The sequence below is a fragment of the Globicephala melas genome, chromosome X (assembly GCF_963455315.2).
Source record: "Globicephala melas chromosome X, mGloMel1.2, whole genome shotgun sequence".
Taxonomy (NCBI): domain Eukaryota; kingdom Metazoa; phylum Chordata; class Mammalia; order Artiodactyla; family Delphinidae; genus Globicephala; species Globicephala melas.
In genome coordinates, this window is record NC_083335.1 from 98100265 (window position 1) to 98116628 (window position 16364).

Sequence of the window (16364 nt, forward strand, 5' to 3'; positions counted from 1 at the left end):
ATCCTCACACCATCATCGCATATTTGTGCCTTGTGCTACCATGCCTGTGGAGATAGTTTTAAGCCTGGATATCAGTTATCAGCTAAAACTGTTGCTATGATTATGCAGTATGTTTTAAACTGTAGAACTGCAACCCCTCTATGCCCATTAAAAATCAGTGATCACTCTAAAGTTCTGTATGTAATAAAGAACACAACGAGAAACTTCAATCAACACTTGTCAACCTGCCTGAAATTTTTACCTCTCATCTATAAAATGGGAATAAACTTAGTACTTATTCTTAGGGCCATTGTGAGGTAATGATAGCCACCACTTACTAAGCTTTTACTGCAGATACTATTTTGAGTATTTTAAATAAGATAAGGGATGCAAAGCACCTAGCATAATGCCTGGAATGTGGAGAGAGCTCCATGACTGGTAGCTATTATTACAAGTATAAGTATTTTAATAATAATGATAATAAGATAAATTAGGTAACTAATTTTTTATAATTTGAATCTCTTTTAGTAAGTTTTTTTTTAAATGTTCAAATAGTATCTCACAATACCAGTAGAAATCTCTAACATCAAAACTTACAAAGTCAAGACTATTTAAATAATTAAGTGGTGCAGTTAAGAATATGGGCCAAACTGAAAGAAAGATAACAGCACAAAGTTAATTTAAAATATAAGAACAGGGCTTCCCTGGTGGTGCAGTGCTTGAGAGTCCGCCTGCCGATGCAGGGGACACGAGTTCGTGCCCCGGTCCGGGAAGATCCCACATGCCGCGGAGTGGCTGGGCCCGTGAGCCATGGCTGCTGAGCCTGCGCAACGGGAGAGGCCACAACAGTGAGAGGCCCACGTACTGCAAAAAAATAAAATAAAATAAAAAATGAAGTAAAAAATAAAATAAAATATAAGAACAGGTGGTAAATACAACTAGTTGCCCATGAGAAACTGGACACAGTGCTGGAAAAGAAATGTTTCCTTTCGTTATATGCTCTTTTACATTCTTTAAATATGCTTGAATGTACATGTAGCTCCTTTTCAAAATGTGCATTTTTAAACAAATGGAAGAGAAAATGGTAAGAAAGATTTTCATTGTTTGAAAATAGTATGTTTTTTCTAGACCTACCCAAATTATACAACCTTAATGCAAGAAGACGTTCACCCTAGAACTATCAAGATACTGGGCAAATGCTCTTCCAGGTTTTCTCACAATGGGAAAAATGTAAATTTTGGAAATTAACCTATATCACTTTATAAGTAAAGAAGGTTCGGTTTAGAAAAATTCCTGAATTTTCTCTGGACTTTTTAGTGGTTATTACTAATATGTAGCAAGAGAGTACTTATTGTGTTCAAACATTATGTAATTTAATTCTTGCTTCCAGGATGGGGTACATATTTTGCGAGGCTCAGTGCAGAATGAATATGCAGGGATTCTTTACAAAAATTATGAAGAATTTCAAGAGGGTGACAGCAGAGCATGAAACCAAGAATGAGATCCTTTTGAGTGAGGGGACCTGGGTGACTACATAAGTTGCACACCCATGAAGCAGGCCTTGTTTGCAACACCCTTGTGAGAGATGTATTATCGTTACTGTTTTACATATGAAGACAAGAAATCAAAGCTCTGAGAGAGTAACCAGTCTTCCTCAAATATTACAGGATGTGAACTGTGGACCTGTTGTTTGAGAACTGTGGAGCCTAGCTCAGAGACCTCCACTTTTAATCACTGTAAGGGGAACTAGCTTCCAAACCTAAAGACAAATAGTTATTTTCCATTTTTACTGGCTAGTTAACTGATAGATGAAGGGGCTAGTATTTAAAAACAAATCTATTTTGTTTTCTTGAAGACATTTACATGCAGTTATTTTCCATACTTGTATTTTTCATATGGAACTCACCTTGTCTCACAATTATTTGTGTGGTTGTCACCTTCACTACTATACTGTGAGATCTCTAAAAATAGAGATTCCATTGTATTTGTTTCTGGGTGTCCTGTAGTGACACATATCGAATAGATGTTAGAATTTAATTGAAACATTATGATTCAGCTGCTGAATAACTCATGCAGTTTTAGATTGCTTTAATTGAATATGATGTCCAAAGTCAGAAAATCTAGGTTTTGGAGCACCCGATTAAATCTAGTTCTAGCAAATACCTGGTATTATAGAGCTTGGACATAAGATTTATTAGAGTCATGATTATCAAGCTTCAGACCTTTAAGACTGTCAGGTGGAAACAATACTCACCTTACTCTTTGTTGTTTCAGGGTTCAAAACAAATTTTATTTATTGATTGATTCAGGCCACGCAGCACAGCTTGTGAGATCTTAGTTCCCAGACAAGGGATTGAACCCATGCTCCCTGCAGTGGAAGCACAGAGTCCTAACCGCTGGACCGCCAGGGAATTCCCAAAACAAATTTTATATGAATGAAGTCATAATAATGCAGGCTTCCACTAGGTGTAAAGATCTTTGCCAATGGGAAAATTTGATGCCATACTCAGGAAGGAGTTGTCTGCTTCTGGAAGTAGTGAATCCTGTAGTAAGGAGGAGGTTATACTCAGTGACCTCCATAATCCCTTCCTGTCTATATTTTTAATGATTCTAACATATAATTAAGTGTTTACAGTCAATAACTAAAAGTGATGGGGAAATTTAGTACATGACCAATTGTTTTTTATTCTGGAGTAGGTTTTGAAAGTAATTATTAATTTGTTATATATAATGAATTATACCCTATATTTACAGGATCAATGCACAGATGTTTTCTTTTTTCTGTATCCCAAAGGAAATGAAGTAGTTTCAAATACAGTATAGTGATGATTATAGTATAGAACAATTACAGACTGCTATTATTTTATTAAAAATATTATTTTTTCTTTCTTATAAGGTTTGCTATATTCTTAAATGTCTTTTCATAGTATATAATGTTGCCATTTCTCTTTACCTTCCGTGGGCACATCTATCCAATTTCATAATAAGTATCAGTTAAAAGATATTATAACATTTTAGAAATTAATTTCACAGCCAAATATTCAGTAGCACAAATATTCCATAACATTAGATATAACTGCAAAAAAATAGCTTTGTATTTTCAGAATCTCTGCATTCTGGTGCCTGCACATATAAAAGCAGAAATTTTCCACCTGAACAATATTTTCTTCAAGCCCTGATTGTATGCAAAAACAATTTGCCCATGGTTAAAAAAAATGTTACTCTGAAAAAATTAAATGCTCTTGGAATCCTACTTAAAAACTCTGTGTTCCTTTTGGTTAAAGGTAGAATTAATTTTATCATGTAATTGTCATTTTGTGTTGAGTTCAGTTAGGTTTGAGGTTATATCTTAAGCATTTTTAAAAACTGTTACATTCTGCTTTCATTTTGGCATAACTTGTCGATGGACTATATAATTATAGTTTGAAGCTCAGTGCTTGATTCTGAATAATGAATCTATGGAGATCTTAGAGAAGATAAAACCTGTGCTTGACACATGTAGAAACTTGATATCTCTTAATGTCTTTTTTTTTTTTTAACTATTTAGGCTACCTAAATGGAAGTCCCTAAGGCCTTGGCATATGTAAAGATGTGGCTTGAACAAAGGGTAGCACCTTCAAAATGTATTTGTCAAAAGCAATTTTTACATAAGACACCATGACAAAGGATTTCATTACTACATGTCAATTCCTATTTGGAAGCTGAAATCAGAAGATCATGAGGCTTCCCTGCTTTCTTCCCATTGAGGGAATTGGTCATCATGTGTGAGGCAGGGAGGTTCCCTCAAACCTCTTTCTTATCCCTTGGCAAATTCAGGAAAATCAGTAAATCTAATCTTGGTCCCAACCAGATCCTTGACTATGTGTATATTTAGTATGTATAAGTGGATCCAAAGCAGGCCTGTTTTGGTCTCCATGGAAATAGATCTTCCGAAAAATTTGGCTTACTGGAAGAGTAATGATTAACATCACAAGAGGTAACTTTTTAGTCTTAATAACTGGAGGACTGTGAGACAGAATTGGTGGTTAAGGCAAGAGGATGTCTCACCGTTTTGTGACTTGTCTGTCTGGTAATGCCTGTGTACTGAGGGAATGGCCTCTCACGACTTGGGTCACAAATCGTATCATTTCAAAGAGTGATGATCTATGTCTAAAAAAAAAATCTTTGTAAACTCTGAACACAAAGTTAGTGTGATTCTAAACCAAGAAGAATTGAATGCTAACTTTGGATACTCAAATATTTTAACAGATTGACTAATTTAAATCAAACAGGTGTAGCGTGCTTTTTAACATTCGAATAATATTCAGCTTAAATGTATTTCTGGACTAATAGGCATTTTATATTAATCTTTTATTGTACTTCTAAAGGGCATATCACTTATTTGATTAAAAAGTCATTCATTACACAGTTCAAAGAATTTTGTCTAAAAATTTATAGACTATAAATAATTATATTTATGAAAACCAAAGATGCATTCAGTGCACTATTTAATAAACATATACAATGTTCCAGGCAATGGAATTAGTGCTGGCATACCTGAGCAAAATTTACATTAGTGTTGTAAACACTTTAAACAGCATGTCTAATTAAATGACAGAATGACACCCTAAGTTTTCCTCCTTTGCCCCACTTATTTCCCATAGCTTGACCAATAAATTGAAGAGGCGCTAGTTTACTTTTGGTTTTGAGATTACTTTCCTTTGTGGTTTCAGTCAACATAACTTAAGTCAGATAAAACAATTTGATTTGGGTTCAATATGGTGCTATTTTGATCTGAAGGTCAATTTACCAACAAACAGGAACAGTTTCTCATTATTTTCCTTCACCACTCCAAGCAGTCTTTGCTGAAGTCTTTCAAGCAGTGTGTGACCTCTGTTTCGATACTTCTTGCAGATTTCACAGGCTGTCACCACCACTCAGCCATCAGTAACACAGACAACTGTAATGGAAACGGTAACTATGGTGACCACGAGGGAACAAATCCTCATAAAGCATGCCCAAGAGGAACTCCCACCACCACCTCCCCAAAAGAAGAGGCAGATTATTGTGGATTCCGAAATTAGGAAAAGGTGAGAAGCTTTTGCTCATGGCTTTATCCTCAAACGAAGAGTAATTGTTAAGCAGGAAAACTCATTTACAGCTATTTTGATGGCAGTGTTTTTACCTAAACAATATTTCCAGAAGCCTCAGGTGCCTATAATGTCAGTTAAGTTAGTGAGACAAATTATGAAGTAAGTTTTAAAATTTTCCCCAAGCAATCCCTATCCCAACAAAAACAATGCTTAATGGAAATACTATTTTCTGGATTGAAAGAAGAAACCACAAGTGATGGATGCCTTTTATCCTGAAAGTTTCCTTTTTTCTTATCAAGAGCCTGCTTGTTCAGTGCCTACTTTTGCATTAAATGCCTTTTTCCAGTAATGGAAAGGACATTTTCATGAAGAAGAAGTACACCTATAATAGACACGATCCATTCTGTTAGTTTACGAGAACATAATGTCTCAATCTGCGTGTCCTATATCAGGAGTAATTACAGAACAGATTTCCTGTTCTTTGATATTTATAAAGTCTTATCTTGTAGGTGTTAGAATTTTTAACTGAGCTTTTCGTGGATATTCTCAACTAGACATTGTAGATAAGTTAGGTATTATGTAAATCAGTAGATATATTAAACTGATGGGAATAAAATTTCATAAATGCAAAAGCTAGCATGAAAATCATAAAACTGGTACAATTTCCTTTTCATGCCAATTATTATAATTCTAAGATTAAGAAAGAACATTAAAACCTGCCTTAATGTTTCTAAGCAGCATGTGTTTGGGAGCACATGGAACATTTGACATTAGAATTAGTGTATACAAGGGTAGGGAAGCATGAGAAGAACATATACCCAAAAATAGCGTGTCAGATGTTTTAGGCAAAGGAAGAAACACCTAGAAAAGTTTTCAAGTACATCATTTGGGACTTTCAGTACTTCCCTGTTAATCCGTGACTTTTAACCTACTTTCATAATTCCACTGTAGACCACGGGGCTTTTCTCCACGGTTGGAGCTCCTTGGCTGAGTGAACCCTCTCATTCAGGGCTCAGCAAACTGAAGCCTGCAGGCTCAATCCAGCCTGCTGCCAGTTTTTGTAGGGCTCATGAGCTGAGAACTGTTTTTTACATTTTTAAGTGGTTGAAAATAATCAAAAGAAGAATATTTCATGACATGTGAAAATTTCTGAAATTCAAAGGTCAGTGTGCACAAATAAGGTTTTATCAAAACAAAGTCAGACTCATTCATCTATGCATCATCCTTGGTTGCTTTCACATCAGAAAGGCAGGGTTGGGTAGTTGTCACAGAGACTATATGATCTACAAACCCCCAAATATTTACTATCTGGCCATTTACAAGAAAAGTTTACTGAGCCTTGTTCCAGTCAAATGGTTCTCAGAATCTTTGAATATTGGCATTCTATTTGGGGCAGAAACTTCCAAGAACTCTACTCATTATAGTGGTTGAAATTTTAACATTCATTGATGGAGAAAGAATGTGACAGCAAAAATAAATGAGTAAAGCTCTTAATGAATTTGCTTTTTATTAATCCTAAGAGCATGGCGATTAATTTGATGCCTTGTTAAATATATGTCTACAGACAATGCCTAGTGGGCACATGGATTTATGGATCCTTTGCAACAACCTAACAGCTCTCCAACAAGTTTCCAAGCAGAGCAATATGGAGACCTAGTTATCTACCCCCTAATATGTTTGGGACCCTTCTAATACAGATATTAACAGAGCAACTTGATTCCTATCATTCTCTGTCTTCAAAAGCTTATTCTTGGCTCCTGTTTGGAGAATGTATTTGGTTAGGAAAAATGTGTTCTGAGTACTTTTTTGTTTTCAAGAAAGTGTGACTAGTGGTGAAATATTTTGTCTCCTAAATTCTGTTTGTATCATATGCTCTCAGCAGTTTTTGTAAGTGCTTGGAAGCATGTTCAATTGGGAACATAAAGAATATATTACTTAAATAAAAGCTAACACTTATTGAGGATTTTATTATGCACTCAGCACTAGATTAAGTGCTTTGTCTGCATAGCTCATTTATTCTTCCCACTAACCCTCCCAAATAGGTATGGCTATTATTACTATTACACACAGCTTCAGAGTGCCTGAGCCAGGATTTCAGCTGAGGTAACCTGACTACAGAACCTGGACCGTGTAGGAACATGTTTCTTTTCTAGATAAATGACAAAGGTGATCTTATGTCTTGGTTTGCCTGAATCATCCCAAATTACACCTTTTGTCCCAGCATAATTATATAAAGCACCAACTTTCACTCTCAGATGTATCCTGATTTGGACAGTAGGGTAACATGGACACTCTGTGCAAGACTCTAGATTGATAAGTTTAGACTGAACAAAGAGAGGAAATGAGAAAACATTTAGGAGCAATTAAATCCAGTAAGTGATCATTGTCTGCAGGATGGAATTTGGTTAAAATACTATAATGGTTCCAGAGGCGTCATGCAAACATGACTGAAAACATCATGGTGGCTAGTGATTCTCTGTTGTCCCAGGTGAGAACTGCTAGTGTTTAACTGTCAAGATTGTAGTCTTGGCAATCTATTGGGTGCTGATTTTTAAAAAAATGATCCCTTTTTTCAACTTCTTTGACACACTACTGGTTCTACTCCTACTACTCTTTATCTGACTTGCTTTCTTCCTTTTGCCTAAGTCCTATGGTACTATCTTATAAATTCAAATCTTTTTTGCCCTTCTGACTTCTTTATCTGAATTATCTCCTCTCATTGATTCAAGTCTGGCTCTAAATGAGTGACTCCCAAATTTCATAGCTCTATATCTGACTCCCTCAAATTTCACTTTTATGTCTCTAAATCTATGATCTGCATCCAGGCAGTGCTTCAATTTTTATTTTCATCAAATGCAAACATTTGTTGCCTCCAATTACCCACACCTAGTTACTCAGACATTGCACACATATTTTAGTTATTATAACTCATTGACTGTGTGGCTAAAGAAGTAGCAAATATTGGAAAAATCATGGTCTTTGGAATCAGAATTACTCAGGTTTGAAATCTGCCTGTTTTAATTACTAGCTTATGATCCCAGGCAAATTACCTAATATCTGTGCCTCAGATTCAGTATCCTCACTTTATTGAACACTGAGGATTAAGTAAGAAGCATTTAATACAGTTGCCTGTAAGGTAGTTAGAATTCAGTAAATGCAGTAGCTGTTGTTCTTGTTTGCTTATGTGGATGTGATAGAGGCAGAGGCAGTGGTGGAAGTGGTGGTGGTGACTGAGGTGTTGATGATAGTGAAGGTGATGGTTGGTGGAGAAAGTAGAGATGGTGCTCATGGACTATTAGTGAAAAAAATTCCATAGTGAGCATTCTCTCAAGCTTACCAAATGTAACAAAAAATTGCCTTTTCATCTTCCTCTTCAAAACAGAATTTACCACCTGACTTCTCCATTTGTATCAGTTTCTCTTTCCTTTCTCCTTATTTATTATTATTGTTACACTATATTATTGGGCAAGTGTCATCATTTTCCAGTCATTCTAACTGCCAACGCCATACTCTAAGCCATATACCTCCCTGGGGCCAGACTTGCCCACCCCCCTTCCTGATCAATCTGCCTTAAATTAATATATCTAAAATTGCTTTTATGCTGACCCTCCAGACTTGAGATCCCCATAACTCCAGTTGTCCCCATAGTAAAACACAAATACCCTTCTTGTGGTATAAAATATTTTTCTCCCACCAGTTTTTTGTGTAGCTTCCCCGAAATCTTACCACTTCATCCAGTACATTACATTCCTTTTTTGCTCTATGCCTCAATGTCACCCACATATATTTTTCTCATCACCAATCACAACAAAGGAATCCTGTTATCAGATTTTTTATATTTTACTTAGATTCCATGTATAGTACCATGCATACAATAAATAATCAATAAATATTTGTTGAAAGAGTAATAGAGTTCAATTAATTGTGATAACTAAAATTTTATTTTTCAGTAGCATTTAAGAATTCCATCTACTTCTTCATGGAATTGTTTTTAATAATAAACAAGTGAACATTCTAATAATCTTTAATATTCTAATTTTACCCATTAGGATATCATCATTTGTTCAAAACTATTAAGGGATTTAAAATTCAGCTTTGTACCACACTGTAATTTCTTAATTATCTAAGGTACATTTAGTTGATTCCTTAATAATGATACAATTTCTACATTTGTAATATTTACTGCATAAATTGTCCTCCTTACACTAAGATATACAAAAGTCCTTGATGACCTTGGGTCACAAGGTAATTATTTCTAATAGTAAATTATCCCTGCAGTTCAGTGATAATATCTTACATATAGGTAATTATCAGAGTATGGAACTCAGAATAGGTTAAAACTAGATCTATTATATAGTAAATTGGGATTTATCGAGGAGATTAGTTACTAATCATATAGCAGTTATTTAAAGAGAGTTTTCACAAAAGCGTTCATTTACATTTTTGTATCAGCCAGGTGAAAACAATGGCAAATTGAATTGTTTTTTAAGTAAATGCTATCTCAATAAGGATAATGTTTTTCAGCTATGGTGTTAATAAATGAGTATCTTTGACCTCAAGCGAAGTAGAGAGATGTCTCGAAATATCTAAATTCACCAAGTCTCTTTATCTTCTTCTAGGTAAGCAGACAGTCTTAAGTTTGCTTTTTCTCTCTGTGTCCCACATGCTTACTAAATGGTGGAATAAATGACCTAGACAATTATGTACCTGCATAATTATTTTGTTTTCTATTTTTCAGCTTAATTGTGCTTTTTTCCCTTTTTTTAATGTCTGCTGCCTGAATGATGTTAATTTATGTCACGTCCTTGGAAGGAAGTTAGATAAGGCCTGTCTTTTTGCCATTTTATGAGATTAATGCGTAAGCTATTTTTGTTTTAGATATTTATTTTAACTTTGATTCCCAAACTATAATCTGGAAGTTGTAAACTAAAACATTTTAACTTATGCAGAGGATCTAATTAGATGATTAATGTGTCTAAGAGCTAATTTTTTATTTTCTATATGATAAATTGATCCTAAAATACTTGGGATGTTGGACTCAGTAATAATATATTTTTTTCCATTGGCACTGCCCAGTAAAATAAAACTTTGCTCCTTTTATCTAAGGAAACTAGACTCCAGACCTGTTCATGGTTACAGGTTAATTGAGGTCCAGAAAGGTTAAGCAACTTGCTTTCAGTTGCAAAATAAGGACTAGTGATGAGTCTCCTAATTTCCATTTCAGTGTTAACAGTTGCAATGCCCTACTTCTTTTTATGTATTAGAGTCAAATGACCTTGGTCATAAACTCAAATTTCAGTTTAGAAACTATTTTTGGTGAATAATAGAAACCTTACATACCATCTTCAGATGTTCCGAAAAGATAACTATCCATTTAAGGTTCTTAAAGCTAATTTGTCATATAAGTCAACAATAAGTCAATAAATGTTTTGAAGAATGTAAGAATGTTAATTCTAGAGGCATGCTAAGTGGCCAGAGAACACTTAGAGCAGTGATACTCATATTGCAGTGCATGAAACAGCAGCATCACTTGAGGACTTGTTAGAAATGCAGACTTGGAGGACGCTCCCCAAACTTGCTGAATCAGAAACTCTGCAGGTGGGCCCAGGAATCCTTTACAAGCTCTCCAGGTCGTTGTTGATAAGCCTTAAAGTTTGAGAACCCTTGACCAAGAACAGCGGTTCTCATACCTTAGCATGTATCAGAATCATCTGGAGGCCTTGTTAAAAGGCAGATTACTGGTCCCCACCAGAGTTTTTGATTCAGTAGGCCTGGGGCAGTGCCTGAGAATCTTAATATCTAATGAGTTCCCAGGCGATGCTGATGTTGCTAGTTCAGGGCCCACATTTTGTAAATCAGTGCACTAGAGCATCATCTTAGTTTCATCCTGACTCTTGCTTCTTATTTCCTCAAACCAGCCCCAATGATAGGAACCATTTACTCCAGACTAGGCTAAGTGATACTACATAAGATGCCACACAAGATGATGTCCCTTCTTGTGACCCCTCTAGTGCTATATGTTAAAATGACCTTTTCATATGCCTGTTTCACCCCCTAGACTCAAAGCTTGCCAGGGCCAGGGTCCATATCTTACTCCCAACCTGTTACGGGACCTTCTGATTTGGGGATGCCCAATACATGTTCCAAGTTGAAATGCACTATAATGGGAACTGGTCCTGTAAGATGCTACACATAGCTATGGATGTCCAGCTATAGCAGTTGTATGAAAATGTACTCTTCCAGAATGTGAGGCACAAAAAGATGCCAGCCAAGAGGAAGATAGAGCTATATTCCTGGAACCATGACATACAGTTTTGTTTGTTCTGAGAGTGAAGAAAATGGTAGTCACAATTATTCATCTAAAAGAAGAAGCATGGTTGAATGCAAAAAAGAGTTGATTTTTAATCAGAAGATGTGAACTACCACTATTTCCTTACTTCTGATTGTTTCCTTTACCCTCTCATACTCTACATGAAATGCTGAAACTGCTCTCAGCAAGGTCACCAGAGAACTCCTTAATTGTCAGCTCCAAAGGTCGCTCTTCAGTTTATCCTTCTTGAACTTTGTGCTGTACTTGACAGTGGTAATTAGTTCTTTCTTGAAATTTTCCTCTTTCTCAGTTTCTGGGACATTGTTCTCTCCTGTTTCTTTTCTCCTCTTTGCTTTCCCACTATGTATTCCCATTCTCCTCTTCCTATCCCTTTCATGTTGGTCTCCAAAAGACTCACATTTTGGCTTTATTTTCTTTTTATGACACTTTCTTTTCCAGGGTGATATCATTTATAATCCTGCTTTTATCACACATCTATACCTGCTGTTTTCCAAATTAACATCTTTAGCTTAACCTCCTTCCCGATGCTCATACCTGTAACATCCAAATGTTTTTTCGGCATTTCCACCTGGACTTCTTACAGAAATCACAAATGAAGTTCTGCAGTTTAGACTACTCATCTTTAGAGACTGTCTTTCACATCATAGTTCCTAAAAACAGCACCTTCTGGACTTACGCAGTGTACAACCTGTGCAGCCACTCACAGTGGTCATGATATCTGCAACCTCCCTAAGTCCTTTCAATTCTCTTTAGTGTATTTGTTCCTTTACATCCAGGCTGCCTTCCCCCTAGTTAAGTCTCTGATAGTTTTCTGCATGAAATTCTTAACTGATTTCTGTGCCTCTACGCTCACCCTTCTTATCCATACTGTTCACAGCCTCCTGAGATATATCTTAAAAGGCAGTTTTAATTAGATCATTCCTCTGCCCGTGGTTCTTGAAATGCATAGCACAGGAATTCCTTTCTGATCTTTGACTGCCTGACTCTCTAGCTTCTCTCCCTTCTCCCCTACCCATTTTCTTATATGCCAGTGCTACTCAAAATAGTCTGCAAACTGTTTATTACCAGTACACAGTGAGATGAAGAGCTGGAGCCAGAATATAAATCAATGCACCGCTTCCTTTGTCAAGAAAGTTTTGCAATTAAAAAGAAATCAGATGAAATTGTATGCTTCGTGACTATTTATGCTGTAGTGACTTTTCTTGTCACAGGCTACTAACAGATAGTTCACAGACTGGCCACAAACTGCATTTCAAATGGCACTGCCCTCTGCTCAGGTTTAATGAACCACCCTCTGCTCTCCAAATGCTCTGTATTCCCTCAGACTTCTGTTTCTTTGTACCTACTGTTCTCTCTATTGAAGATTCCCTTTTCCTTACTTTCCCTTTTCCAGCTGCCACATTCCTTTTCCCCAACTAACTACCTTCTCTTTCTGGGCACCTAACCTCCCAGACATTTCTCAGCTTTGACAATCCTTCCATTAAAAAACTTGCAGAATTTTATTGTAATGATCTTGTTTTTGCATATTTGTATCTCCAGTAAACTCCTTGAGGGCAGGAGCCATTTATTTGCAACTCTAGACCGACAGCACTTAACTCAGAAGTTAGCCCATTGGAGGTATTCAGTAAATATTCATGGCATATCAGATGGGTGTTTGTCAGGAAAACAAAAAACACTCTAGGTGTTTCAGAGAGAAAAATAATACAGGGAATTGTTGAAGGAGGTGATGAAAAGCTGGGAAGCAGCACAGAGGGACAGTGAGGCAACTCAACATACAAGCAGCATCAACAGGCTGCTCATTTCCCTAGAGATAGAGGAACACTGCAGGGGGGATGGTACCAGAGTCCCAAAGTTGGGGCCTTCAAACAGGGACTAGCAGTGTTAGGACTGCCAGGCAAGAGCTTGGACCTGGGGAGGGAGGGACCATCCAGAGGAAACTGAAGCCACAGTGGAGATGAAGCCGCTCTAGAAATGTCAGCAAAAGTTGAGTGTGAAGGAACTTGGCTTTTCTCTTCCTTCCATCTTTCGGTATTCTGCCAGTGCCTCTAATCACAAGCCAGGGGGAAGGCGATGGCAGAAAATGTATATATTCCTTTGGGACAGAGAGGACAAGAGAAACATGAAGAATGGATCTGAAAGAGCAGATGGTCCTGTGACTGCACAGAGATGGATTCTGGCCTTGCATCTTCCGCTTATCACCTATGTGACTAAAGCAAGTAACTTAATCTCACTCAGAATCTATTTCTTCACCTCCGAAATGGAATTTATATGACTTTCCTTGTTGGCCGTCACACTGGAAATTTTACTGTATGTGTCTCTCTTGATGATTATTTAGGCAAAAATATACACCCTCTCCCCAGGAGAAAGTTGAGTTCCCAATTATTAATTTAGAACAGGTATCTTCCCATTACCACATTTGTGTTATAAGAGAAACTATTCTTATTCTAACATTTTCTGAGAATATTCTTATTCTGATGTCTTCCCTAGTCAGCAACCTGTATCTCTATGAATCAATACACATCATTTCATCACAGGCAAGTACAATGATGTCTGGCTCCTATGGACTGAATTGTGCCCCACTTCCCCAATATTCATGTCTTGAAGCCCTTACCCCAATTTGATGTTACTTGGAAATGGGGTATTTGGGGAATAATTAGGTTTAGAAGAGGTTTTGAGGATGGGGCCTTCATGATGAGATTAGTGCCATTATAAGAAGAGGCGCCAGAGAGCTTGTTCTCTCTCCTCCTTCTTACGTGAGGGTACATTGATAAGGCAACCATGTACAAGCCAGGAAGAGAGGTCTCACCAGAAAGTAACCATACTGACACCTTGATCTTGAACTTCTGGCTTCCAGAACGATGAGAAAATAAATTTGTATTGTTTAAGCCAGTAGTCCCCAACCTTTTTGGTACCAGAGACCAGTTTCATGGAAGACAGTTTTTCCACGGGATGGGGTGAGGCAGGGGGATGGTTCAGGCAGTAATGCGAGCCATGGGGAGTGATGGGGAGCAGCAGATGAAGCTTTGCTCACTTGCTGCTCACCTCCTGCTGTGCGGCCCGGTTCCTAACAGGCCACAACCAGTACTGGTCCGCGGCCCAGGGGTTGGGGACCCCTGATTTAAACCACCCATCTATAGTGTTTTGTTACATCAGCCTGAGCTAAGACACTGGCTTTGTAGGGCCATGCGTTTTGCTTTGGGTTTTAACTAAACTTCATAGAGATGCTCACTAGAAGAAGTAAATGAATGGAAACAACTCATGATGCTGGGGAAGTGGCAGTGGGACAGTGAGTACACATCAGATTTAAATGGTATTATGCATTGTACCAGATAGTTTCTAAACCTTGACTGGAAGTTATTTAAACTTCAAAGATCCATGAGATAAAAGCATGTTGAAGTCCTTTAAACTCAGTGAGCTTGCACACTGAGGGTATTTAAAGTTTAATTTGCTTCCCACAAGGTCCAAGGCACCACTCAGTGTATGGAGGGGTTCTTTGAACACTCTTGTAGTCAATACGAGTCCACAGTATTTCAAGAATGTAGTGACAGCAACATTAGTTTTCTTGCTAATTTTCATATTCATTCAACAATATCTAATGGATCACTACGATGTGCAGAGCACTCCAGTTGCTATGACCAAGAACCATATTTAGTCCTTCCCTCAGGAAGCTTGCATTCTAATAGTATAAACTATGTCATGAAGAAGTACCAATAAAATGTTAGAAAAGTCATAAGGAAGAAAGGATCACTTCCAGTCCTGCTTGACAGTTGAGCATGGAAAGCTCATGGAGACATTAGCATCTGAGTAGACGGTTAAAGGATAGGGGCCTATTGGACTCAAGATCAGGGAAAAGGACGATGCAGATACGGGCTGTATACAAGTGGCATTTACACAGGGTTGTGGGTGTTTCTGTTTGCTTAGAGCAGAAATATGCAGTATTGGAAAGAGAGAAGTAAGGGATGAGGTTGAAAAGGTAGGTTGAGTTCATTGTGGGAAAAAAAAGAAAGGTACTCAATGCCAGACTAAGGAACTTTAATCTGGTTATAGAGAGCCAAGGCATATTTTTGAAAGAGAGCCAAGCAATATGGCGACTGTGAACCACACATTTGGACCCACCTATGTGTTGGGAGAGATAGACCATCTTAACTTTATAGAGCAGGGAGGTAGTCAGCAAATTTTTTCTCTAAAGAGGCAGACGGTCCCTATTTTAGGCTTGTGCACCACATAGTTTCTTTTGCAAGTGCTCAATTCTGCTGCTGTAGGGAAAAAGCAACCATAAACAATATGTAAATGATGAGTGTGGATGTGTTCCAATAAAACTTTATTTACAAAAACTAGTGGCAAGCCAGATTTGTCCCGTGAGCCATAGTTTGCCTATTCCTGCAATATAGGGTGAAATAGATGAGATTATTTTGCTGTTGATGATTCTTATGTATTTGCCTTTTTGTCTTTGTTACAGCTTTCTTTGCAGTTTTCATTCTGATGATTACAAGAATGGCTTTTACTTTACCAGTCCTTAACAAAACACTAAGATGAATAGATCCACTCTCAAATGAGAAAGTGAGAGGTGGCCCAGGGGCTGGCTTAAAGCCAGCAGGAAATAGTCACGGAAGGCACTAATCACAGTAGCTAACATGTATGATTTCTACCATATGTCAAGAACTCATCTAAATATTTTGCACGTTAACACACTTAACCATTAAAAGAGCATTATAAAGTAGTTTTTTATTGTTGTCACTCTTTGCCAATGGGAACAATGAGGCACAGAGAGGTGAGGTGACTTGTTCTAGGTCACAAACTTTACAGGAAGCAGTGCAGTCAGGGTTTGAACCCAGACATCTAGCACAGGATGCTGCATTCTTTTTTTTTCTAATTTTCATTGAAATATAGTTGATTTACAATGTTGTGTTAGTTTCAAGTGTACAGCAAAGTGATTCAGTTTTATATATATATATATATATATATATATATTCTTTTTTTTA

The 16364-nt window shown here is 37.2% G+C and overlaps 1 protein-coding gene across 1 annotated transcript in view; it reads left to right on the top strand.

Moving 5' to 3' along the window:
* The window catches only part of DMD (dystrophin), a 2243521-nt gene that overhangs the window by 782370 nt on the left and 1444787 nt on the right, over positions 1–16364 (top strand). The window contains exon 17 of the mRNA XM_060293058.2: positions 4873–5048. Within this exon, the coding sequence (XP_060149041.1) occupies positions 4873–5048 (176 nt within the window). The remainder of the gene's footprint in view (positions 1–4872; positions 5049–16364) is intronic.